Genomic DNA, 25,965 nt, shown 5'->3' with positions numbered 1-25,965 from the left:
CCTAATGTATAGGTCTACAGCTTCCTCCACAGTAACAAAGTATACGTTTCCAAACAACATTGGTAGAACAATAACATCCATGGTTATCTGTTAGTCATTTTGTAGAAATTAGTGTTCTTATTGGCATTCAAACTGTCTACTGTTAAAAAAGTTTATTGAAGGAGTCTCTGGCAATATAAATGATAGTTGTCAGGAAAGGCTTAGCATAAGGCCCAAAACAGATTAATAAATCATTTAAATGGGGCTCAAGATGAGACTTAATCTGCACTCAGTGGGATTGCACCCTTTAGGCCTCACCTAACAAACCCAAACAAGTTGTTACTACATTTCAATTATGTCTTTCAGCAAGACTACATTTTAAAGAATAATCTGTTAAAATTAAAATCCATAAACACAAATCAGGATCCTCAAGAGTCTTTTCAATTTATGTCTGCAAACAAGTAATTTGAAATACATATTCAAACCAGCTCTCTTGAAATGTTGCACAGTAGACCTACACTTCAATCCTTGGACTGATTCTTAATGTGCTGAGTTGGCTAAAATATTCTCGTCCTCATGCCACTCTAGTCCAAAATAAGACAAATTTTACATTTTTTTTGTTTTCTTATGTTTATCCCAGGTCAGGTATAGGGGGTAGCATCCTATCAGGATGCCATACCTCCCTCTTCCTGACCACCTCCTTTAGCTCCTTCAGCTTCCTGTCCAGATGAGAGATATAGCCTAGTTCAGCCATCTTAACAAGATGCCACCCCAACTGGCTCTTCTCACTGCAGATGAACACTGATTTTATAATAGTTATGTGTGTATTCTGAACGCTTTACCTGGAATCAAAGAACAATGTATTTCAACCAAGTCTGCCTTTGTTGTATTGTCTGTAGATCTGTTCAGAAATGTGTCTCAGAGCTCATCTGTATAGTTTCCAGCTGTAAATAGATACGCTGAAGAACTTGTTTGTTTCAGAAAACAACAAAGGCCACTTCCAGTTTAGATGCAGGAAGCATTCTTTCACAAACACTTCCGAAGAAGTGATTGTGAAACAAAAATCAGCTGTGATTGTGTGTGTTCTTCACGCACATATTCACACTTCACTGTGTCACAGTAAGGAACTTAGCCTCAGGAGCTGCCAGAGAAATTAGTAAGCTCTCTGTTGATGGGGGTTGAGCATCACGTCATGAGGTAAGTCTTTTTAAACTTTTAGGAAAACATCTGTTCATATGTTGCATGCTGTATTTCTGCATGTATTTTTGTCTTTGTTTAAAATTATGATCCAATATTTTCACTCCATCAATTACAATAATAGCTGAGGGGAAAAAAAACATCTCAGCTGTGTTATTGTAATGTCATCTTTCTGATGCATAACTCACTGTAACACCACAGCAGAATCAACTGGAACCAAACACAGCTCAACATGCCCTTAAAAGGCATCCACCCTCAATGCCTGAGCTGCTGCACTCTGATGTCTGCCAGAGAAGATTTTGGACTCTTATTCATACACTGTGTGTGTGTGTGTGTGTATCACTGCTTGAATTATTAGGCCTTTACACGTTATTTAACTGTTGCTCTAACTGCTTCTGTTTTGTACTTTTCTTTTCTGGATCACCATGACTCCTCTGTGAAGAAACAGCAGCATATTGTTGGACCTGCAGAGTGAACAACAAATCTCCTCCTGATGATTGCAGTCAGCAGATCCAGAACTCTTTATCAGAGACTTAACAATGACTTTAAAGGCAGACTGGCTGGCTGTACTCTCCACACTTCATCCAGCACCATAAGCCGGCTCAGGTGAGAATATACTGAAAAACTGCAACGCACTACATCACCAGACTACAAGCACATATGTATACACATAGATTTGCAGGCTTGTTGGAACTGATGGTCATGTCATGATATGTTTAACTTTTTAATCAAAAATTTTAGGGCTACTGCAACAAGCTGAAGATTAAAAAAATGCAGACATTTATTGTCAATTTCCTCATACAGAGAAAGTGAAATACTGTTTTATCCTCGTATTTTTATAAAGCATGCAATGAAAACAAAACAAGGTAGTAAAAATATGTAGGCCTAGTCTAAAATAAAATAAATAAGGTAAAAAATAAATAAATGTGTGTACGGTGAGTGTGTGAGAAAATCTTTGCTGTTTTGCTTACTGTAAATTTTACGCAAACAATGCAACCCTAGTTTACACAATGTAACCTGCTGGCAGGTTGGATCTGTCAGTCACAAACACCTCCCTCTTGTGGAGGAACAGCAGCCTGCTAAATGTGAAATTATTGACTTAATATTGTAAAAGGTTCATTGTATTTAAAAAAAAATAGAAATGAGAGTTAAATAAAGCTAACAGGCTCAACGGTCATGAACATGTTGATGAAGATTCAAGTCATCCAGGTCTTTTTCATTCAACAGTTTGATGCATGGTAACTGGATTTGTTAGTTTTGAATGAGTTCTGACAAGTGTGTCTATTATATGCAGACATATAATAGACACACAGAAGTATGATGCTGAAAATATAGACTAGTAACTCTTAAAAAAGACTCGGTATTTCTGCCCAGATGTCCAAAATTAACTCCACAATTAACTCCTACTGATGAGCTATAATTGTATAGATTTGCTTAGATTTGGTGATGGACTGTCGAGCATTTCAGATTAAAACAGCTATCCCGCAGAGCGTGCTGGGTCTATCTTTTTATTTTCTGTATTTGTCAGTCTGGCTGCTTAATTTGGCAACCGGCCAGTAAACAAGAAAAAGCGCTCTGTTCAGACTGCATTATCTTCAGTGCTGTCCGCCTTATCTCTGGCTGTCCGAGTCTTTTTACATATATGGATAAAGCCGTCACCCCGCCGCCTGACAATACAGTCCTAAAATAATCTGAGAGAGCACAGCTGAGCCCGCACGGCGCTGCACGCTGCTCCGCTGCCGCCGACTCACAGCGAAGGAAGACACTGCCGCACAAAAGCTGCCATCAGTAATGACGAAATTCAGCTATTCTGACTACTTATCTCAGTTCCGTAATGCCGGACGTAAATGTAATAATGTTCTATCGCGACTGAGAGGAGATACGAGGAGATTAGACAATCAGAGCGACGGAGCGTCAGAGCCGGAGTGAGTCTTTTGTTGTTGTGTGGGCCGTTTGACACAAGGAGGCTCTATGTGTTCTCTGTGTGTGTGTGTGTGTGTGTGTGTGTGTGTGTGTGTTTTGTGTGCAACAAAGCTCTTCTGCGTAAATAGACAAGAACAAAAGAATGACATGATGCCAAATATAGCGGCAACATCATGATTTGTTTAATTAAACTCATTAAACCCAAGTGAAAGAAACTCAAATTATCGCCAAATAAAAAAAAACATCAAAATTAAGGTCAATGGTTGAATCCAAACTACATCCTGTACTAATGTCTGTATAAAATCACCTTTGATCAAGTCAATTAAAGTTCATGTTTTCCTCCTTTAAAGGGATGTTGGCCCTCTGGTCTTTGCCATCAGGAGAGGGGATGTGGAGGCTGTTAATGACCTGGCTGCCTCCTCTTCTCACAGCCTGCTGAAGGAGAACAAAGATGGGTGGATACCCCTACATGATGCAGCCAACTGTGGACAGACTGAGTGCCTGAAGGCCCTGTTGAGGGGTATGGCACTAAAAGCATCAATAATAGCCCCAGACAGTCAAAGGAAGCCTTATCTGTAATTTTGGTGCACTGTTTTGTGTGTGACCCATTTGGTTTGTGTGTATTTGCTGCTCCAGCCCATCCAGGGTCAGTAGACAAACGTACACTGCAGGAGCAGACAGCGTTGCTGCTTGCTGTGTCTTGTGAACACTTGTCATGTGTGCAGTCCCTTCTGGAGGCAGGAGCTGACCCAGACATCTGCAGCAACAACAAAGAAACCCCTTTGTACAAAGGTATAGCTGTGAAATCAGAACTATTTAGAAAGTTCTGAAGAAAAACTACACACATGTGGAATATAAGATAGGAATGACTGTGTCCTGTGTGTCTACGCAGCATGTGAGCATGAGAACGTGGACATGGTGAGTCTCATCCTCTCGTACGGGGCCACTGTTAACCAGAGGTGTGGCCATGGTTGGACAGCTCTCCATGAAGCTGTGTCCAGAAACAACACAGAGATCTGTGAGATACTAATAGGAGCTGGAGCCACAATCAACCCGCCAAACACCTACAGCATCACACCGCTCATTGTAGCAGCTCAGCGGGGACAGATGAGGTCTCTGTCTTACCTCGTTGGGAAAGGTACACTTTTCCACAGAGAATGATAAATGCTTGATCATCCTGTTCTTATGGTAAACATCATAAAAGTGGAATGTTGTTTTGTTTACATTTATAGGTGCAGATGTGAACATACAGACATGTGATGGGGTGACAGCGCTGCATGAGGCCAGTAAAAATGGCCACAGGGAAGTTGTGGCTTTACTGTTGACTAAAAATGCAGATGCCAATAAACCCACTAACTCAGGACTGCTGCCTCTGCATATGGCTGCTCAGTATGGACACCATGAGTATGTTACATCACTGGTGGAAGCTGTAAACACTGCCATGATAAGAGTGACTGTGTTTTGACTAACTTCCTTACTTTGTGTTCAGGATTGTGTCCCTGCTGGTCTCTGTGACAAGTCGAGCCAGGCTCCGACAGAGCTGGATCAGCCCCCTCCACCTGGCAGCTGAGCACAACAGACACACTGTGGCAGCTGTGCTGCTGAAGACAGGTGCAGATGTAAATGCCACACTGGCCCACAGTTACTCCTTCCAGTATGCTGATCGTCGCGCTACAGCCCTCTACTTTGCCATCGCCAACGGCAGCACCAGAACAGCAGAGGTGTTACTGAACGCCGGTGCCAGTTTAAGCCTGGATCCTGTCAGCCCTCTGCTGATGGCTGTACGTCAGGGCTGTGTCAGCACAGTGTCCTTACTGCTAGAGAGAGGGGCTGATGTAAATGCTAGAATCCCATCCTATCCCACCACATTCCCAGCCCTTATTGCACTTTGTATGAACAATCTGCCTCTACTTAAGTGCCTTTTGGACAACGGCTGTGATGCCTTGTCCTGTTTTACCTGTACTTATGGGAGTGCTCTACACCCAGCTTCTGAGGGATCCACTGTAAGAACAAACGGACATGTCATACAGAATGACAGTATGCTTCATTTTAACTGCAGTGAGCCACCAGAACAGCCATCACAGGTGTGCAAAAAGAGCAAAAACCATTGTCATACATTCCACTGTGACTAAAAGCATGCATGTAATGTTTTTTTTATATATATTTTTCCACAGTTCTGTGAGTGGATCTCAACCCCTGCTATGTGTAAATGGGCAGGACCAATTATAGATTTGCTGCTGGAGCATGTTGGCCATGTTCAGCTGTGCAACAAACTCATTGACCTACTGGACAGTCGAGAAGAATGGCATGCTATTAAGAGGAAGTCATGTAAGCATCAGATAAAAAAACATTACTGTTCATTTACATCACGTCTCTTTCTCTCTTTCACTTCCTCATACTGCACAGATGACACAAATGTGGTCTACGAATATGCATGTGTCATTCTTGTTTTTCTTTTTCTTTGGCTACAGTGTCACCACGTCCACTGCTGCACCTTTGTAGATTAAGGATTCGGACCCAGATGGGGAGACACAAACTGAGATCTATCTCGAGCTTACCTCTGCCAAACAGACTGATCCGATATGTGAGCATGACTGACTGATTTTTAAGATGGACCTCACACAACACAGTCCTCAGAGATTGGATTAAATTTATCTTTTTATGGATCTTTTTTTAGTTGCATTGCGAATCTGTAAATGGTCCTCTCAAAGAAATTCTCCATGTACAGATATCTATTTATGTGAATATAAATCTCTTTAGTCTGTCATTTATATAAAAAAAAAACCCGTCAGTGAAAGGTAAGTACCCAAAGGAGTTCTTCAGAGAAGTTGAATCATTTATTTAAAAATAAAAGTCATTGCTTCAAATGTGCCTATCAAACATTATTTTGACAAAGGATGTGATTCTCAGAGTTGAAAGAGGAAACTAAAACAGGATGTTTGGATCATTTGAATGACTTTTTGAACTTAAAAAATGAAGTCCCAGTAGACACCTAAAAGTAGAAACCTTTTGACTTACTGTCATTTTTTCAGATGTGAAGCTGGCATGAAAGTGAAGATGATGAAATTATTTGACAAGTGCAATTTAGTCCTTTAAGTTTAAACAACAAAAATAGATGAAGCATTCCAATAAGTGCTTGAGGGTGTGTGTCATGTAGAAATGCAAAAAAAGGGAAATCATTAGTCATAGCTATACACGTGTTGTGTGCCCGCTTCATTAGTATGTTGGTTAAATGAATCCAAACACACTGAATATCGGTGACTGCGCAGTGGGTTTGGTCGGTATCGGTTTGACCACAACGTGTGTGTGAATTTTCTGTCCATAAGGATCAAATCTCTCCGTCTCAGTCCCTGCTGCTTTGCTCCACAAAGCCAGGGGCGGATGGGGGACCACAATGTGACTGTGGAGGACCTGGTGTCCGTGGTAATGGAAGGGGCAGCAGCCACACACACTCACACAGCGGTGAGTGGTCAGGTCCAATTTCAGCATCTCTTTATCCGAAGAGCTGCGCCGGCTGGACGCAGACATTGAGGCCTTAGTGTCTTCATCATAACACTTTTTCCTCTTTTCACTCTCACTCCCTTCACACGTGACAACGGGACTCCTTTTCGATCCTAAATGTTGGTGCTCCCTCTTAGTCTGGGTCAACTTGGGTTCCTCCCAAAAGGAAGCTGGTAGTTGGCGTTTCCTCATCGGCACCTGCTCCACAGAATCCACATCTTGCGCATGAGAGTTGGCCTTTTCTGACGCCGTCATAATCTGGTGAACAGTCCCCACCGGTTTGGCGCACCTGTGCTCCGCAGACCTGTGCGTGTGGCACCTCGGCACTCTGGAGTACTTTTGAGAGAACCGCTTCAGCTGTTTCTGTAGATATTTCCGGTGATCCACAGAGCGTCTGCAGGGTGCTGACTTATCCAAAGCTGCTTTGATGTCACTGGATGCCAAATTTACAAAATTGAGCAACGTTTTGACCTCACTGTCTGCATTTGCCATATCTGCCAATTCTTTATCAGATTAAGTCCATGTTAAAAACTGTAATCCACCGTCAAGATCTGAGGAAAAATCAGAAAAACAGTTTAGGCTTTGCCTTATTGGTAATTCCAAATCAACTTAAAATGGCTGTGATATATATGTGATCATATATTCATATTTTGCCAGAGATTAATAACCTTTACTCACCACTGCTGGATGAATCTTGATTCGAAGCCACAGTCCAAGCACAGACCCCTCTCTCCAGGCTGCAGTAGGAGCACTTCAACAAGTTGAATGAATATAAACTCCTTGTAGTTATGGTGCTTTCCTTGAACCAATCAGCGACCCCAGCCCCCTCACAATGCACCCCAATCAGCCTCCAAGCGCCCCGGTATCGAATTCTTCACCATTGCAAATTGTTGTCATGGAGATCTGGAAAAAGCCGCTGAGGGGATGCGATATTTCTCCGACACGATGATTTTTGCGAGTGGGCCAAACTCTCAGTTACCCAAAATGCGCACGGATGCGTAAATAATAAAATGTGTGTAAATTCTGCGGATCGTGTGTGAGTTCTAACTTCATATCAGAGCACTTAAAGTTAAGTTTTGAACACAGATACCCGTCCCTCCCCAAGAGTGATGTCAGCTGTAGGATTTGGTGAGGGGGGATCTGAAGAGTGCATAACCATGGAAAGGGGCTTGAACGCTCAAGAATCTTGTCTTTCTGTTTGCCCCCTCAATCGAGCGACACAAAGGCTGAATTACTCATTCAAACCTCGCGGGACAAAGGGAAAGGAGCTGGATAGCACTCCTGCATTTGTAGTCAAACATTTAGAGACTTAAATCGAGTCGTCATGAAGGAGAAAGAGTCGGACAAAGCCCATAGAATTGCCATCAGCAAACATTTTCCTGTGTCATATTATGGGGTCTCCATGGCTCCCTCTGGCCCGCGGACAATAGCACAAGTTTGCACACTCGAATACTGTCACCCTGCCAACGGCAACAAGGGCCCAAAACAGGACAATCCCCAGAGAAAGCATGGGCTCCGCGGGGAAGGTTGCAATAGAAGAGGAAAATGGGACTTGTGAAATGCTAATTGAGCTTCATCCCCTTATTGAAGTGGATAAAGAGTACCTATCGTTCCACTGAACCGCAGTGGAATGAGATGTGGCGAAGCGGTTTGTCTGGTAACACCTCATACCTCACACCCTGAACCAATCTTACTCCAGGAGAGAATTTTAAAGTAGACTATATTAAGGGCCCGGGTCATTTATTCAGAGCGAGCTGCGCGCCACCTGATTGATGGTCTCATTCAGTTAGTTTGGAGTTGTGTGAGGAGAGCCCTGAAGGTCTGCATGTGCATCTTTTTTAGGCGGTGCATCCCTCTTGTTCTGGAGAGGCAATGAGACCCTATTGTCCCCATCTCTTCTTCTTCTTCCCTGCACTTCTCTGTTCAGCTGAAAAGGCCAATTAACAATGGAGCCCCCTCCTCCCCAGACCTGTCACCCAACTCCTGTGCTTTTGAAGTGAGAAAGAATGAGACAGAGGAAGCATGGTGGCACCCATAAATGATGGGTGTGGGACGAGATATCGATCATGCTTCTACATATTGATCCCCAGAAAAACACACGACAATGTTCTCTCATTTCTCTGTCTTTGTCTAATCAGTCCACATGCAGAAAGACAGGAGTCACCTGCCAGCATGTTCACTGAAGATAGGAGAGCTTATTTGTATATCTGGCTGTGCATGCAAACTGAAAATACACCAGACAGGAGGTGCACTGTGTTTCCAATGATATGCAATGATAATACAAACTACTGCCACCATGTTTGCAGCAGTCTATTCAGCAGCTGTAGTTATGCTTTGTCCAAATAGAAGTTGTCTTTTGGTGGAACTTTCTTTTTTGTGACACCTGCACTCTCTTCAAAAGTAACACCATTAAATAAGATATATACCCATTGAAAAATGTAAGCACAACAAGTACAAAAAAAATTAAAAGCAGTAAAGGAGATAACGAACTTTAGATAACAAAACTGTCTGAAACTATTTTATAATTGTGTTTTTGGTGAAATACGTATCACTTATTTTGAATAAGCAGTAAAAGAACAAGTAGGCTACAGATCCAAATAACAAATGTACAAGACATGTAATGTAATGTAATAATAATGTTTAATAATAATAATAATTAATTGATTTATATATTAGCGCCAATGTAATTTATTTGTATATTAATTTAGTAGCAACTTAAGCAGGTGTTACCCTACTTTTCCACAAGATGGCAGTCTACCTCCACTGTGTCTCTGCATAGATACATATCCAGTAAGGTACATTCACAGTAATATAATGTAGCACATAGTGATAATAAATGCAGTTGGCCAATTTTTATCTGAACTTTATTATTCCTCAGGTGACTGATAGTTATAAACCTCTTATTGTTTTAATGCAAGGAGTATGTTTGTGCTCTGTTTTCTTACACAGATGCAGATTAAGTACTTTGGCAAGAATAATAACGCTGAAAGACCACAGTAATTATATTAAGAGGTTTTCTTATCTGAGTTTTAAAGGGCCGTGATGTATGTTGTGGCAGATTGCTGGTTGTTGGAATGAGGTGAGGTAGCAGGAAGGAAACAGGAGGATGTAGTGCTTTTCCCTTGTCAGATAATCGATACTGGGACAGACTGTAGGAGAGGATGGACGAGCCGAACTGCTGGGCAGACCATATGCCAAACGCAACCCTGTTGTATCCTTCAAAAACTCTTGACAAAATCTCTGCATTGTAGCAGCAGCTACGCATTTTCCACTCTAAGAGTCATCCACAGTTCTTTGTGTGAGCTCAACCCATTACAGTCTGTGAAGAGCTTTATGATAGGCGAGACGTGATAAATGCTCAGCTGCAACAAAAGGCTTTAAGGCTATAGATGCTGAATCCACTGATCCTAATCCAAAATTGTTTGAATAGTCAGCTTAGACACAATTGGCTGTCACTTCTGTCATCCAAACAAGTCACTACCTGGGTAAAACAAATGATTGTGGATTTATAAAACTTGAAAAGCGTTATAAATGACATGCAGGGTGGGAAAGCGTCCTGTGAAGTGAGCGTCTCAGGTCTCAAGTGGCTTCAGGAAGACAATGGAGCTCTTTAGATTCAGAAGTGATGCTGCTGGTGCTCCATAACAAACACCTCTTATTTTAATCCTGTGGGCAGTTTTGTCAAGTACCGAGTTTGGACTATAAAATATCACACTATCATCCATAAGGATTTTATATGATATTTTGTTTTTTGCTCATCTTAATTATTTTTCACAGTTGACAGTGACATGTAATTACACATCATCCTTTCAACATTAACAGACAGGTTGGTCAGTTAATCACTTAATACAGCTCCAAAAAATAACTCTTCTGATCCTCCCCTCACACTAAGATGAGTATTAAGGTTTTTACTCCCACTGTCAATCAACTGTTTTAGTCACCATGAATGTCACGTTGGCTCTTTAGTAACATGTACATGACTGTGGGCTCTGGGGGGGGTTTCATAACTGTGCCTTGTGAAGACCACCAACAATATTATGCAACTCTGCTCTTAAAAACTACCCATTGTAGCCTAATACTTTGCACTCTGCCCTACAGCATCCCCTCTCATAAACTACTGGGTCACAGATGTGGTTGGTGATGATAAGAAAGTAAGTTAGGGTTTTAAAATGCTCATATTATAAAATTGTTATAAGTGTCTTGCGCATTAGTGGTAAATGCCAGGTTACATCAGTGCTGTTTATCTCAGCCTACTTTGGGACATTGGAGTGTTCTAGCAGGCACACAGCACATCATACATGGGTATGGCAGTGTTTTCAGTCGGTAGGCGTCTTGCACTCTCTCGCTCTCTCTCGCCCTCTCTCTCTCTCTCTCTCTCTCCACTTGACTTTAATTCGGTCTAGTACGCGTCATCCTTACGGACTCGCCTCCTCCACGCATTGTGGGCTATACTTTCTGCCTGGACCACTAAAATAAAAACAAACACAAATATAAACAAGCAAACAAAAGCAAAACAAACAAAGCCCGGCTGATATTACCGACGCCTTCATAACCACATGCCCTTCCCCCCTGTGTTTTTGGAGGACTTTTTGAGAAGCGGAAGGTGAATTTGTTTGAGCACACGCTGTCAGGATGAGCTGATGTGAGCGTTGCATCAAGTGCGCGGCGGTGATGCTCCCGTATAAAACAGCCCGCTGTATTTTGGCACAGAGGGGGATGCATCACTTTAACCCTCGGCTCTGCCCTCCGGACTCGCCCATACCTATTCAGCCTAGATAAGTTGAGGGGATGTGTGATGCTATTGCGAGGAATCCTACCACACGATATTCCTGAGGATCTCTCTCTGTTCGTTTTTTCTTCAACTTCGATGGCTTGAGTGGCCCATTTGCACTCATGCTTGCAGCCGAGGAGGGATGTAAGGTACGGGCCATCTACCGCCCTCACATTGCACGGAGTAGCGGCGTGATTCAGGTCGCTATCTGAGTGCTATTAAGAAAAAAAACTACTTTCGAGATGTGAATTATCGAGATTTGCTACTCATTCCACCAGCTCGCCTGTCCTATGCTATCGACAACGGGATTTCAAAAGGAAAATGATTGTGGCATAAACTATTTCTGGAGACGCCTGTCACAGATATCGCCGCTGAACTGGATAGGGTGGATGGTTATTTTCCAAACAGTTCAAGCCTATGTATACTGCATCCATTTGTTGGAAACACTGCCTAGTATCTTCGAGAACAGCGCAAGAGGAATGCTGGTCCAAGATCTATTGCCATTTACTTTAAGTTTTTGGCCTTTTTTCTTCGGTCATTGCCTTCTCTCACTGTTTTTACTCTCATGCCAGGTAAGGATCACGTTCAGGCGCGCCACTTGGCAATTTACGCATGAGAAGAGGTTACACAAATGTAACTTGAGTTTGCTTTACTGATGTGGATAAGAGCTGGGGAACTGATCATCCCTTTTTCCAAGTAACTTCTATGCATATTCAGCTGTAGTTGATGTATTTTGCCTTCATAATGTGTTCAGAGCACACGTGGGTTCACCACTCCAGGGCTCACCTGTGTTTTGGAAATATTGGCAGACATGCATGTTTAGTGAGTTTCTACTAAGGCATGAGAGATCCCGCTATGCACAAGTGCACACAGACACTCAGCTCTCTTGTAGTGGGAACACGGAGTAGTCAACTGTGTTTTTATGATAACAACATTCAGTTATCCCACTAGGATCCCTGCAGCAGGCATATGTTTGTGATGAGTATTCTAACCTCTGCCCCGTGCTGCTGCCTACAGATAGTGGTGAGCTGCTGTTCACACGCGCACACACAGTGTTGCCAGGGTTCATGTGTAATGTGATCTGCTTGAGTTTCCAAGTCCACCCACGCACACTCCTCGGGGCAGCCTGCTGCCCACTCTGTTGGTGGGTGGTTTCTTACAGGGAGCGGGCTGCAGCCATCTATGTGATACTATACTGCATGTATACATACACAGCAGCTGTGACAACAACACTGGAGCTGAGATACAAAAAAATACTGAAAGGATATCCACAGTGCCACTAATGAAGAGGCTGCTGAGTGTTCAAGCATCTCCATTTGTGCTGCACAGTGTTGTGCTGATGGTACTTCTGAGTAATTCACTGAAGGACAGAGCGTCAGTCATTTCAATGCCTCTCTTTCTCTCTCTGTCTCTCTCTGTCTCACCATAAGGGAGAGCTCCAGAGGTCATGCTCACGGACTGTGGCGGAGAAAGTTAGTGAACAGTGCCAGTTGGCATGCCACTGTAGGAGATACCCTCCCCTTCCTCCACCCCCGCCTCCTCCACCTCCCCCACGACTACTGGGCACCACAGGTAAGACTTCCATCACACCCTCCCAGGTTTCACACCTGTCTCCCTCCAAGTCTGCCTGTCTCACTCTGTCTGCTCTTGCCCCACAGTTGGATCTCAATCCTAGCCAGACGCAGGTGTCAAGCAACTGGCTAAACTGAAGGAACTGTTTTGACGTGAAGTGTTTCCATTTATGCACAGAGGAAAATTTTAACATCAGACCCCTGAGATTAGTGTGTGAGTGCCCGTGCATGGGCACACATTTGCACATGTGCATCTGTGCGTGTGATAGAGCCAGCAGGATGTTGACAGCTGAACACAGGACTAATTTATGCCGGGCCTGACCTTGGGGAGTACCCAGCTGCCTGTGAAATCCATGCCTGCTGGGCTGCCAAGCTCAGTGGTTCAGTGGTAGGGTTTCCCCCGGAGGACCCCTGATTAAAACACAGATGAGTTAATTAAATTAGCTTTAATTCGATAGAGATAAGGGGCTAATGAAGCAGCCCAGTAGATCCAGCTTCGTTTTGAAGTTGAGCTGGCGGCAGTAAGTGTGTGTGTGTGTGTGTGTGTGTGTGTGTGTGTGTGTGTGTGTGTGTGTTAGCACTCGTATACAACAGTCTGTGTTGATCCAAAGCCTGTTGTAATACTTTTCCTCTTACACTGCCTCTTTAGTCTCTGATATGCTAAATCCACTGACAGATAGGCAAACATATTTCACCAGTCTGGCTGCTGAAAGTTGATATGATTTATATATTCGTCGCCAGCACCTTAATGAACAGTGCGTTGAAATATGGGACAGGCGTTGCTGATGATGCAGCCATTCTGAGCTATGTGACTCTTTAGAATCACTCTCCCCTCGCCTTTAGTATTATGAGTAGAGGGGAGTACTTAATCATCAAGCAGTGGAAGGGATTTAATCAATCAGTTCCAATGATTTTTTTTTCTGTCTGGTCAATGTGGATGGACTTTCCTTTCCCATGACTCACTATATTAGTTACCTATGAGAGTTATAGACCCTTCTGTGGTTGTTGTCAAGATCACTGCATGGATGCTGCCAGGACCATCTGACTGTAAGCCAAGGTGGGGGGGTTGAATGCCCATTTATGGACAATGCATGAGTGGACCTGAACACTGCGTCCACAGGGCTTTGACACCTCCAGAAACAGCAGCATGTAACAGTAAATGGGATAAGCTTTCCAATTTTCACCCCTTTCTGAAATGTTTGCAGAGGGTGGAGACATTATAAATAAATCTTATTGTTCCTAATTTAATCTGTCGAGATCCATAATTATTTTATACATTCTTTTAGTAGGCCAATTTGCTGAATTCTCAGAGCTGAAATTTTGCTTTAAACTGTAGTCTTTAAAAATGCAATGAATATCCATGGCTAATGTGGAAAAACTGGGACAAAGAACGAGACATTATCTATCTGCTAAAAGTCCCAAAAAAATGGAGGAAAATTGGCACAGTGAAGTAAGCGTCTGTGTGCTAAAAATGGTAACTGAAGGTCCCTTCAAAGGACTGTTCTTTATCACGATGAAGTAGATCCTTACTTGAATGAATTAAATCCTACAGCCGTTGACAAAACACAGGATTAAAATGGAAGAGTTTGGCTGAGGGGGGCTTTTAAATTCATAGTGACTTATGGTGTGGTGTGCCGAACAAGGGAGAGCCGTGCCTTGTTATTTGCTTCATAGAAATGTGCTGTGCTGGAAAATAGTCTGCAGCAATGCATTACTAAGGAGTATTTGTTGGTGTAGTATAAACCCTTCGTCTCATTCATAACAAAATAGCACTACATGCAAGAGTTATGAGTTTGTTATTGTACATACAGTACAGGGTATTTTCTGTGGAGCATTAAACTGGATAAACCTGCCTCCATAGACAGAAATGCACATGACTAAACTGATTTATAGATGGTGGGAGAGCACCAAGTGCTGCAGAAAGAGAAGAGAGAAGTTCTGCATTACAGACACGAAGTTGCTGATGCACATAATGTTATACAACATTCCTGGTGAGTGGTCTTACTCCACAGATCTAATGTGGAAAGAGCAGGAGGTTCTTGCAACAGTAATTGGTGTGGACAAGAGTGCTGGTGTAAGGAAGGCTGACGGGACCTTAAATGATTCATGGTGTCGGGTTGGATATCTTTGAACGTTGAACCTAAGACCTACAGAACAGGCGAGGACACGACTACTTCCCAGCTGAAAAATCTGAAAATCACTTCCATGCTGCTTTGTTATTGGGTTGTGTAACAGTTGAGCAAATCACCAAGGATCTAATAACGACATCTAAGTCAGAATTGTGGTTGGAGTGTAATCCACTACATTTTTGTGTAATTCATTCTGTTTACTCTCTTCTTCTCTACCTGCACCTCTCTCCTCCTGCCCCCCTTCTTCTCTGTTTCTTTAAGTGGCAGAGCCCAGTGAGCCCTTGTCGAGGCCCAGGTGGATGGACATCATAGTGCTTGGAACGGTGGGCTGTGCCTCAGTTGTCTTCCTCCTCTCAGCGATCATCATCTGCTACAAGGCTATCAAGAGGTTAGACCGCACTCCTCTCTTTTCTGTCCCGTTGAGGTAATATTTCAGTTCATGTATCTCATGACAAAATTGAAACAAAAATCTCTCAGGTCACTCAAATGTAATGTAACCCATCGGGGCACTGTAGCTCTCCTGCTTTCTTGTTAGAGTTACACACAAGGCTACACTGACCCTGTCATCACCCTATTGGGTCACACTGAGGTCAGAGGTTAAATAATGGAATGGGTTGCAAATGTCACTGCGGAAGATCCACTACACTGAGTCATGCAGAAACCTTCTACAGTCTAAATTAATGTATTGAAGTGCATGATGAGCCAACAATGCTGTGTTGATTTTAATTTACATAAGTGTCTAAAGCTTGTTGGAATGGCAGCTGGATTCATGAATGTGAAAGCAAGAGGCAGGAGGAGGAATCCCAAGACACTGCTGTTGCAGCATTTCCCCCCACTTGGCTTATTAGAGAAAAGGGCTGTGTGAGGTTTTAGCCTGCAGCACAACCAGACCCAATTCTCCTTGTGACATTCAGGCAGCATGGTGTCACACGTCCACGTAAACAGTCGCTAGACATTTAACACACACACACACACGTACATCTGTAACTGTGCAAAACATGCAGGGAATACTTGTTCATTTCACATACATCATCTTGGCATATTTACACAGCATATAAAGTATGGCATAAATGTTGACTCTCACACAACCGTATTGAGAAGATCCATGCGCTAAATTAGGGAGCTGTGTCCATGTGTTATTTATGTGTATTTAAATAGATTTAATATCATACTTTATTATATTTATGAAACTGTATTAAGTCTGCATGCCTGCATGATACAGCCTTCCTCAGCAGAACTCTATTTCTCCTTTCTTTAAACAACAAATAGGCAAAGTCAGGCAGCGGAAGTAATGGGTGGTTGGCTCAGGAATTCATTATGGCAATTCTCCAGCCCTCTGTGTAGCCAAGGGGCACCTTTTTTAATGCAGCAGTGGTAGGAGAGTGTTGTTGCAATACGGGCTCTAGCCCCAAACCCAAGTCATTATTTATGAATTAATTTGCGCAGTCATTCAGTCGCAGGCCACATCTTTTATACATGCAAGCAGGTCGTGTCCTGAAGCTCTCTGGGCTCTAGACTGCAGACTTTGTGCCACGCCAATGCTGCCCTCTACTCTGAATGAGAAGGGGAAAATACACAAGTCCAGACTGGCCTCATTAGACATTCATTAGTCACCAACCAGTAGGAGAGCAGTCCAGGGAAAAATGTGAGTCCTTTAACATTTGTCATGGATGCACTAATCATCCGCCGCTCCTTAGAGGAGGAGAGAGGAGACAGCACAATGAAAAGAACAGATAAAATGTTGTCTACCAAAGCAAGCAGAGGCAGTAATTGAGCGTCTTCTTCAATAACAATGTGAGAAAGGGTTTGTCAGTGTGAAAAACACAGCCAGTTATATATAGCCTTCCAGCCCCTCAGTGCTCCGGGCTTTCCCAATGAAAATCAGCTGGCCATGGGCCAAGGCCTGAGCGCCACAGACAGTCGAGGAGCTAGCTCTGCAGGTCCCAGCCCTCCTGGCCTTTTGCTACTTTTTATAATCTTTGTCTGCCAGTCATCTGTTAAAAGCAAAGGGGACTGAGAAGAAAAAAAAACATGTCCATACAATTCTATTCAGACTCCGCAGCACCAGGGAGGCTGGTGTGTGCAAGCATAGAGAAGAGGATTCAGACACATGCTGCGTTTCAGTGTTGCTGTGCCATCCGAAGCAAAAGACATGATGCTGCAGTCCAGGCTGTCAGCCATCCAAGAAGCCAAAACAAATAAAACTCAAACCACTGACTAATGAAGCGAGATGCTTTTCCCAATCACTTACCGCTCTGGGAGGCTTGTCCAAAGACGGATAATACATCACAGCTTGTCCCATCCAAGGGTAATACATAACATCCCAAACACTCCACCAGAAATCCAAGAACGGTTTAATGTCCATTATTTACTGATAAATTATTCATCAAGTTATTAATTGCTAAACCAGTACCATCCAAACTGGTGGCAGATTTTTACAGTGTGTTTTTTGTAATACTTATTTTTTGAACCATAGCATGTTACTCTAATTTCCAGATGGCTGGAGTGATTGTAAACAGCTCAACACATGTCCCAATTTTGCCATGATCCATTCCCTAAACTTCAAACAGGAATGTGCGCTGTGATTGCACAGCTTTGATATGAAATATTCATCTAACCTGTGAAGTGTTGTGTTGCCACCTGCCATGTGTCAACAGCATGGCATCTATTATTGAAGGCCTGGGTAGAGGTCGGTTTGGAGACCCAGCGCTCTGCCCTCTGTGGTGGCCCAGAGCGACATGGTCAGTCTGAGCAGAGATTACATCCTGGGAGAAATAAACAGGCCAGCAGGATGTAGATCACCTTTGTCAAACAGCATTTTACACCTGAACAGCGGAACTAGTTTAGACCTGTTGCTGCTTTATGTGAATTATTTTATAATAGAACAAAATAGAATAGAATACTTTATTCATCCACTCAGCATACTAAACATATATAAAATTTAAAATTCAATTAGAACAGAAATGAGTCACGTGCAGGATCATGCAGGATCAGTACAGAGGTAGGGGATGCTTCTCACTTTGAATATTTTGTGCAGTCATCATAAGACTCTTGGGGTCCCTGCCAGACTTCTGTTTATTGCTTTCAATAATATCCAGTCACATCTTTTGTGAAGCACTCCATTGCCAGTTCTCTTTGGGCTGCTGTTGGCCCGTCTTATTAAAGGGTTTAAGGTTTTGACACAACCAGACCTGGTATAGAAATCAGATTTCATGTTGATACAGTAGCAGTCAGCTCTAATAGCTGGAACAAGATTATAGTTAAGTCAAAGCTTCGTCATAATGCAATATACACATAATAACAGAGGTGATTAAGGAGTTAAGGAACTCTCTCTCACCCCCATTAAAAGTTTTGATTCTGTTAGGACGGGAGCCCGACAGCATCCCTCATCGGCCTGTTATTGAAAACCCTCATGAGTGCGGCACAGTCAGGAGTGAGTCAGATTCAGTTCTGCAACATTATGTTTTTAGAAAAGCAGAATTCTGTCTCGACCAGATCCTCCTTTGTTTGTGGTGTTGGCCACATCTGGTTTTAGCTTCAGGGCTCCAGCTGCAAGGACTGAAAGGACTTCCTTTTTGTATGTAGACTTGTTAAACACTTGTCATAACTGGACTCTGGGAATGTTTAAGGCTTCAGGTGTTATAAAATCTGGGTCGGCTGGTCTGCGGGGAGATTCCTCCTCTGTCGTCCTCAGGGAAGGAATCAATTGTGTAAGTTATCTTCATTTGTTGTCATGTGATTCATTTGTTTTGTGTGGCTGACCATCAACCTGCAAACCAAGTTTCACCCTTGGGGACACTAAAGATTGATTAACTGACTTACTGAAATACAAACGCCTGTCAAAAATATTTAAATTTAAAATCATTGGTGAGCTGCAATTGAATATCGACCGCACTGGCTTCCTATTCCCAGACTGGCTGTAAACAAAGCCGTCCCTTGGAGAAAACTTTGGTATATCCCAAATCCCATAGCTGCAGCTGCATTAGCCAAGTACCACCGCCCCCACAGCAGAGTGTGTTTCCACCCCGGGGCTGGACAGTTTCTTTTCTCAGGCTTTCCCCAGGTCCCACAGGGACACAGAAAGCAGCATCTGTCCTACATGGCCCGCATGTTTGTGTCCCAAGTGCGCTCAGCCACACAACCTCCCAGCTGACAGAGTCCCTCAGGAAGTCTTAGTCATAGACTCACGTTCTGTTTACAACTTCTTTCTAAGACCATTAGTGTTAGACTAATGGCCTTAGAAAGAAGTTGTAAACAGAACAGGCATGACCTCCAACAACCCCAAAAGTTCACCAAGAATTCATTTCTTTTCCTAATGAGTTGTGCCTCCAAAATTTAAATACAGCTGTAATAATAAATAATAATAATAAAGTGGAAGATACTGTTGGTTAAAAGTGAGGAGAGTTATGTATACAACTTCTATTTGTTCTGATGACCCTATAAAAAGAGTCAGCATCTGTGCTAGTAGAGTTGTGAGGCTGCACTAAAGCACTAAGGGTAAGCAAATGCTAACATGCTGATGCTCATATTCATTCACCTAAGCTGGCATGTTAGCTGCTGACTTGATGATGGTACAAGATTAAAAGATACAGGGTTTGCAAGTCATCCGGATCAGACATGAAAGTATCCAATCTCATGAGACATTTCAGCAAAGTTCACAAATTTAAAACCGATGCAGGACGAATGCAGAGGAGCACCGAATCAACCTCTTGGATGTGATCTATCTGTTGTTAAGATGTTTCTGTCTGGACCAAAGTGATGGCCTTGTCTACAGACTAAAATTACATTGCTGCTAGAAAGGCTGAAAATTACAGAGGAGGAGGTGAAAGTGTTTGTTTCTTAGACCCTGTTGTGATAGTTGTGTGGAGCTGATATTTAGAGGTAAAATCTGAGAGTGACTGGAAGATCTTTCCTGTGTACTCTTCAGCAGAAAAACTGAATGGAGTCAAGCTGAGCAGGATTTCAGGGGAGCCCTGATGAGCGCGGGAGGCAGAGGGTTGGAGGTTAAGCACAGCTCTGAAATGACAGCTGGAAAACAGCCGAGACAGGAAGGCTTTTACATTCTGACAGCAACAAGATGGCTGTGTAACAGGTGTGGCAAACTCTGATTGGCAAAGCGTATGAGTGCAACCAAAAAAAGACAGCTGACAAATTGAGATGACAGTTCAATAATTATGAAAAATGTTTAGCCAACATGTGCATGGAAACAGCCCCTGGAAATATTCATATAAATATTGTTAGTATTTCTGTGCAAGAGCAAAAGTCAGTTAAAATATACCTGCCAGATAATTCACCCGGTCTTTTAGGCTTATAATTAATGCCTCTTTGTTCAAGCTCATAATGTAGACCTTGTCAGATGACTCAACCTGGTCTCCTCCTTCTTTCATAGTCCATTTACAGAGTATAAAACTACACCCTTTGTTCTTCACAAGATCATAATCACAATTTATAGTTTTGTTCTCCCAGGGTTGCTTTATTGAGCTGCATTATGTCATGTATGAGCTCATTTCAGCCTCTAAGTGCTCCCTGTCTGCCTCCCTTTACGACGTGAGAGGGTCAAAAAAGATTTGTGCAGGACTGGACTGAGAATGACTGTTCATCAAAGTTGGACTTGCCAGCCTGGGCTTTCAGAGGAGGGGCGATGCTAAGCTAAGATGTCGCTCAAGGGTCCTCTCTGCCAGTGAAGGCGCTGTACAGTGTTGAGTGGGACAATGACTGTACTAACTGTATTCAGATCTGTCTCTGAGTTACATAAGCTTCAACAGGAGAGAGCAGCTGAGGGGGTCGGTGCAGAAGCCACAGTACACTGGACAAATATAATAACCACAAAGGCATCAAGGAGTGCATGAAAAGGGCTGCATTGAATGATACTGCTCTTCACAGGCCTGTAGCAGCAGCGGCATCAGGGGTTTGTAGCTTTATTTTGCACCAGACCGTACTCACACTGTTAGGAAAGAATTTCACAGGAGGTTATGTATTAATGTTATTCCCAAGTTGTTTTGACAGCCACATGTACTCATTACTTAGGGGGAAGATTGCATCTACCAGTCCGAGTAGGTAATTGCCTTATCCCCTGTGTTGTGATGTATCTTTCCCTCCTGTCTCCTTACAAAATTGACCTTTGAACACTGAGCTTATTAGGAAGGATAGCTGAGACCAGCATATCACCCAGAGCAGCAACAGAAATCAAATCAGCCTGAAGGTTAACAGTCTAGAAACTCTGTTTAATGACGTGGCCTTTAGCTTAGGACAAATGTAACGTCAAATCTCACTTGTCAAGGAATTCATCCTCACTTTATAAAACTGTTTATTCACAGGAAACCACTGAGGAAAGAAGAGAACGGGACGAGTCGTGGGGAGTATGCCATGAGCATTCGTAACAAGAAGACCATGGGTACGAACAACACTGTGGTATAAACTGTCTCCTGGTACACACAGGAAGTGACATCACAATTATCTCTCACCTTATCCCCAATACAATGATCCCCTCTCACCCAGAATGCAACAGGGTTTTTCACCCGAGGTTTTCAAATATGTAAACCTTCCCCTTTTTGCTTGGCATGTTGCCCAGACTGAAGACACCATTCAGCTCGAGCCGAGCTGAAAAGATGGAAGGGAAAAAAAAATCAAGGCAGGAATGACGGAGAGAAAGATCCACAAACCCCCATGGTGTCAAAAGTGGCACAGCAGGCTGAACATTATGCTCTTAGTAACAGCAAGTGTTGCTGACAGGCTGGTTGGCTGCTGGCTGGAGAGGGACTGTCTGCCAGTCTGCCGCAGATCCAGACCTCACACACTGTTGACATCTGCAATGGAACAACAGACAATACAGCAGCTCTGCAGTCCCACGGGCGGCCAGACAGGACAGCCCATCACACGCAACAAATAACGTGCATGCAGTTTTTACAGAGAATGCAACATTTTTATAGTCCGGTCTTCACACTGTCCACCTTTAGTTCTCCATTTTTGAGAGGGATGCTTTGTGAGAGGCATGATGTTACTGTTGGTCCTGGCTCTGAGATGTGGATTCATCTGACTATGCAATTTAAAGAAATCCATACTACACTAAAAAAAAGGAGCAGCAACATCAACATGGGACTTACTGGTTATTTTACCATGCCAAAAAAAGCCGCTGAAGACTTTGGCTGAGTGTAATATATTTCAGTCATTCATGTATTTATTTGCTCAATTTATTTACTTATCTATCTTTGAATTTATTTTTCTACTTAAAAGAAAAAAACTGTGCTGTAAGTTACTCACATCTTTACAAATCTTGAACATTTGATGAATTCAGTTTATTTCTTGATAGCTCTGTTTTCTAAGTGAATAATTTATAAACCATATAATTCATTTGTGATGCTCCGATGCTTTAAGCCTGCTGTCAGTTTGTTGAGACACTGATGCAGAAAACACGCTTGCTCTGCAAAGAGTTTTGGTATCAGTTGTTTTGTCTCTGGATGTTTGATAGGCTTTTCTCTGTTTCCCTGAGACTTCAGCTGAAAAGTCAGGGGTCTCGATGATGTGCTACGTGGATGTGTGTTTTATAAAAATTATTTCAATGCTTCATCATATTGCCATTTTTTTATTTGGTAACTCAATGCAAGCACCTCTACAAGTTAGCCCATATGACAACCCATGTGGTTCATTCTTGTTGTTCTAGAGTCTTGGGGTCAGCAAGATGCCTTCAGCCATGTTTTCTTTGGATGTGACAATCGTCATTTTTATTTATCTGTCAAGAAGGGGCTTAGCCCATCACTATAGAAACAGGGGACATGAGCCTAGAGCTGACCTTGTGACTGGTGACAGACAGGAGATTTAGCCAATAGCCAGAGATCAGGTTGCACAGAGGATGGCCCCAGCAGGGATGTGTGTAACTCGGTGCTGTCACAGGCATCCTCAACATCCTTGCTGGAAAAAACATAACTGAACTGAACTGGAGCATCACTCAAAGCTGTTCTGCTTTTCTTTCTTCTTCTTCTTCTTTTTCATTATCTGTGTGTGTGCGTGTGTGTGTGAGTGTGTGTCTGTCTGTGACTGTGCATGCAGGTGAGTGTACTCAGTGAGAGTGAGCTGTACTCTGTGGCTGTCAGTTAAGTATAGATATTGGCTAAAATGTGGAAATTTGGAGAAAAAAAAAATACATACTTGCATTTAAACATGCACAGGTATTAGTTAACGATATACCCCACCATGTAACTATATGAGAGAAATGATGGATGCATGAATGTAAATATTGATATTTAAATATCTGCCTTCTGGACTGTTAATTCATGTACAGTGTAACAGATTTAAACAATGTGCTACCATTTAGAATAATGTCAATGTTGTCATGTTGATGGAGCAAGCCATTAATGTATATATGGCAATCAGTAGTACATACACAATTTATGCATTATACCAAACAGATAACAAGATGTGCATAAGTTGATTTCATTGCTGAGTTTTTCAGTTGTAAATAAAACTGTACATAACAACAGACTTATAGTCCATTGTGTTTAAAGAAGAGATGTGTGCAGATATAAACCCCTGTTTTATGAGGGCAGACAAGCTGGTGTGTAAGTGGTGACGGTGATAAAAGTGAGGCTGTTATATTTAGCCTGTGCCCAGCTCATCTGCACTGTGCTGTGTTGTTGCCGTTCATGTCTTGGGCAGAGCTGTTCTGGCCACGTCTCCCGGGCCCCCCCACAGTGGAGGACATGTTCTCAGTCTGTCTCACACAGTGCATCTTTAATGAACTGCAATTATCAAATGTATTCCACAACATGGGGTTTAATGACGCAAAAAGGAAAACTTATAGGTGACATATTGTGCTAGTTCTGGGCTCCATAAACAATAAATGATGTCACCAGAAATTGTAAGTGTGTGTAGGATGTAGGGCTACATTAAGTCATGTAGACATGTTCCCATTTATGTCACTATTTACTGTAGCAAATGATGTGAAACAAACAGGGGGGGGGGGGGGTAAACCTGGACTATACAGGCTGATGCAGAAGAGCAGTGAAGAGGAATGTCAATGAATTATAATGTGAATGAGGGACCATAGAGTACTTTGCCCTCCCTGCTTTGGATGTGCCGTTTGACGGTAATGCCAATGGACACTCTGAGCAATTTAAACATTCATGCATTGTCCACCCGGGCGCTGTGGATTTCACAGTAATAAAAGCAATGTGACAGCACTAGGCAGGGGTACCAGGGATAGTCACTGTCTCAACAAGTTTTACAAGGCTCTCAGAAGGTAATTCCATAAAGGGGAAAAAGTACAGATACACCCTTTAAAATTTGGGTTCCTCAAGTTGTTTCTGTGCAAAACTGCTGGTTAGTTTGATCTGTATGAGGATACTTCTGTCAAGCTGCTCTTTAATCAAGGGATGCACCAGTGAACACACCTGGTGATACATCGTGCTGGTGCGTGATTGTGTGTGTGTCTGAGTATAAGAGCTCACACAGTCCTTTCAAAGCTGACCTTCACAATCTTTGAGGACCCACTCACACCCTCTCTGCCTGAGAGGCCTTTGGTCAGTGTTAATTACCCTCAGTACCTCCAGCTGCCTGCTCATCAGGTCAGCACTCCCATATGGTCCTGCAGGAGGCAGCAGGCAGGCAGAGGCGGGGAAAGTGCTGGATACCTGTGGGACACTGATTACATAAGCTGCTGCTAATGAGAGAGGTTCTTTCCAAAAGGGCTGCGAGTTCAAACGATCACAACGGTGGCAGTGGCTGACAGATGCAACCCCAGAGCAAGGGGGACTTGATTAAACACACACATCTATGCACATGCTGGGACACATGCACATACACACCTGCATCCAGCATCACTCTAACACACACACACACACACAGAAACACAGCAGGAGAAGGGCTCTTTGATGAGCCAAGACTAGAGGTTGATGAGAAGGGGCACTGCAGCCTGATTCAGCTACCTTGAGGTCACAAAGGAGTGTGTGTGTGTGTGTGTGTGTGTGTGTTCATTAGTCACATTGTGTGATATCATTATACTAGTGACTCATTTGGCAGACACCTCTCAGCATGGGTCTTTTTACACATGCAGTGACTAAAAAAGTAATTTAAAAAAAAAAATATTTATGTAAATCAAATCTGGCTTATTTTTTTCCAATAAACTAATTTATCCTTGCAGAATATGTTTATATCATCAGATCTAATATCATGTTAAAGCTTGATAATGAAATCCTTGCAGCAGTGAAGATCAAAACAAAGATTAATGTGCTGTTCAGCTTTCTAGCCCTGCTGTCATGTCATCTGTTATTCTCAGACAAGGGCTTCGTCGTAATACAGTTAGACCTCACAACAATGCTTAATCACAACAAACCACATTAGGCCAAAGGTAATTGTGTTTGCTTGGTATATGCGTGGGCCAATCTGTTTCGCTGCTGCCAACGATGAGAGGGATGGAGTAGCAGGGTGAGGTGGGGGCTGGGGGTGGCTTTCCACTTTGGGGCGAGGAGGAGCAGCGGGGGAGAGGCACAACCGAAATAGTCTTGTTTACCTCCAATGTCTGGCTCCGTGTTATCGAGTTACAAAGCTACTGCCGCAACCCAGATTGGCCTCTGATCGATCAGGGCTCTGATGGCAAAAGGCAGCGTGACTGACAGTCTGACAAGGATCTCAGACGGGAGCTGGGTAATGCATGTCATGTTGTTTTCCCGTAGACACCTGAGGTTCAGTTTCTCGTCCAGGAGAGAAAGCAGCAGTGCTGATTTTATCGCTCTGCCATCTGCATTATGGTAAACTGGGCATTTTCCACATCAAGTCAGGACATCAAAGGGCAGTAAATGTCACATTTGAATGTTTGAGGAGGATGCAATTCATATGAAATAACAGTGTCTCAATATTTAGAAAAACTCGTACTTTTATTTTCTAGCTTGCAAACAAGCAA

The 25,965-nt window shown here is 42.9% G+C and overlaps 3 protein-coding genes across 7 annotated transcripts; 2 read left to right on the top strand and 1 right to left on the bottom strand.

Annotated features, from left to right (window-relative positions):
* The first annotated feature begins 1,076 nt into the window (after nt 1–1,076).
* LOC114427430 (ankyrin repeat and SOCS box protein 2-like) lies at nt 1,077–5,883 on the top strand. 4 transcript variants are annotated; one of them, XM_028395496.1, is made up of 9 exons: nt 1,077–1,176; nt 1,619–1,782; nt 3,450–3,619; nt 3,736–3,891; nt 3,992–4,237; nt 4,332–4,503; nt 4,589–5,183; nt 5,274–5,427; nt 5,571–5,883. In XM_028395496.1, exons 2-9 carry the CDS (start codon nt 1,670–1,672, stop codon nt 5,699–5,701), a joined length of 1,737 nt encoding a protein of 578 aa, XP_028251297.1. In that variant the 5' UTR covers nt 1,077–1,176; nt 1,619–1,669; the 3' UTR covers nt 5,702–5,883. The 4 variants fall into 4 exon arrangements, with proteins under 4 accessions (XP_028251297.1, XP_028251299.1, XP_028251298.1 ...); XM_028395498.1 differs by having other exon boundaries at nt 1,106–1,176; nt 1,625–1,782; XM_028395497.1 differs by lacking the exon at nt 1,077–1,176 and adding an exon at nt 1,228–1,496.
* A 370-nt stretch (nt 5,884–6,253) lies between these two features.
* On the bottom strand, nt 6,254–7,344 carry LOC114427924 (protein FAM181A-like). Its single transcript, XM_028396165.1, has 2 exons — nt 7,279–7,344; nt 6,254–7,151 (listed from the first exon to the last, which is right to left on the bottom strand). The coding sequence occupies exon 2, from the start codon at nt 7,090–7,092 to the stop codon at nt 6,328–6,330; it is 765 nt and encodes a 254-aa protein (XP_028251966.1). The 5' UTR covers nt 7,093–7,151; nt 7,279–7,344; the 3' UTR covers nt 6,254–6,327.
* A 3,729-nt stretch (nt 7,345–11,073) lies between these two features.
* prima1 (proline rich membrane anchor 1) lies at nt 11,074–22,162 on the top strand. 2 transcript variants are annotated; one of them, XM_028395935.1, is made up of 4 exons: nt 11,074–11,943; nt 12,802–12,943; nt 15,339–15,459; nt 21,389–22,162. In XM_028395935.1, exons 1-4 carry the CDS (start codon nt 11,662–11,664, stop codon nt 21,486–21,488), a joined length of 645 nt encoding a protein of 214 aa, XP_028251736.1. In that variant the 5' UTR covers nt 11,074–11,661; the 3' UTR covers nt 21,489–22,162. The 2 variants fall into 2 exon arrangements, with proteins under 2 accessions (XP_028251736.1, XP_028251735.1); XM_028395934.1 differs by having other exon boundaries at nt 15,333–15,459.
* Nucleotides 22,163–25,965: the final 3,803 nt, after the last annotated feature.

Source organism: Parambassis ranga, chromosome 22, assembly GCF_900634625.1.
Source record: "Parambassis ranga chromosome 22, fParRan2.1, whole genome shotgun sequence".
In the NCBI taxonomy this organism is placed as follows: Eukaryota; Metazoa; Chordata; class Actinopteri; family Ambassidae; genus Parambassis; species Parambassis ranga.
The sequence above is the reverse complement of the archived record's forward strand: the minus strand, read 5'-3'. Positions and strand labels throughout refer to the sequence as shown.

Bases quoted from the DNA above. Each gene is read 5' to 3' on its own strand.
- LOC114427430 (XM_028395495.1), top strand. From the start codon at position 2,968: ATGACGAAATTCAGCTATTCTGACTACTTATCTCAGTTCCGTAATGCC. The intron at 3,620-3,735 runs GTATGGCACTAA...TTGCTGCTCCAG, and splicing joins CCTGAAGGCCCTGTTGAGGG to CCCATCCAGGGTCAGTAGAC. The intron at 4,238-4,331 runs GTACACTTTTCC...TTACATTTATAG, and splicing joins GTCTTACCTCGTTGGGAAAG to GTGCAGATGTGAACATACAG.
- LOC114427924 (XM_028396165.1), bottom strand. From the start codon at position 7,092: ATGGCAAATGCAGACAGTGAGGTCAAAACGTTGCTCAATTTTGTAAAT.
- prima1 (XM_028395934.1), top strand. From the start codon at position 11,662: ATGCTATCGACAACGGGATTTCAAAAGGAAAATGATTGTGGCATAAAC. The intron at 11,944-12,801 runs GTAAGGATCACG...TCTCACCATAAG, and splicing joins TGTTTTTACTCTCATGCCAG to GGAGAGCTCCAGAGGTCATG. The intron at 12,944-15,332 runs GTAAGACTTCCA...TGTTTCTTTAAG, and splicing joins ACGACTACTGGGCACCACAG to TGGCAGAGCCCAGTGAGCCC.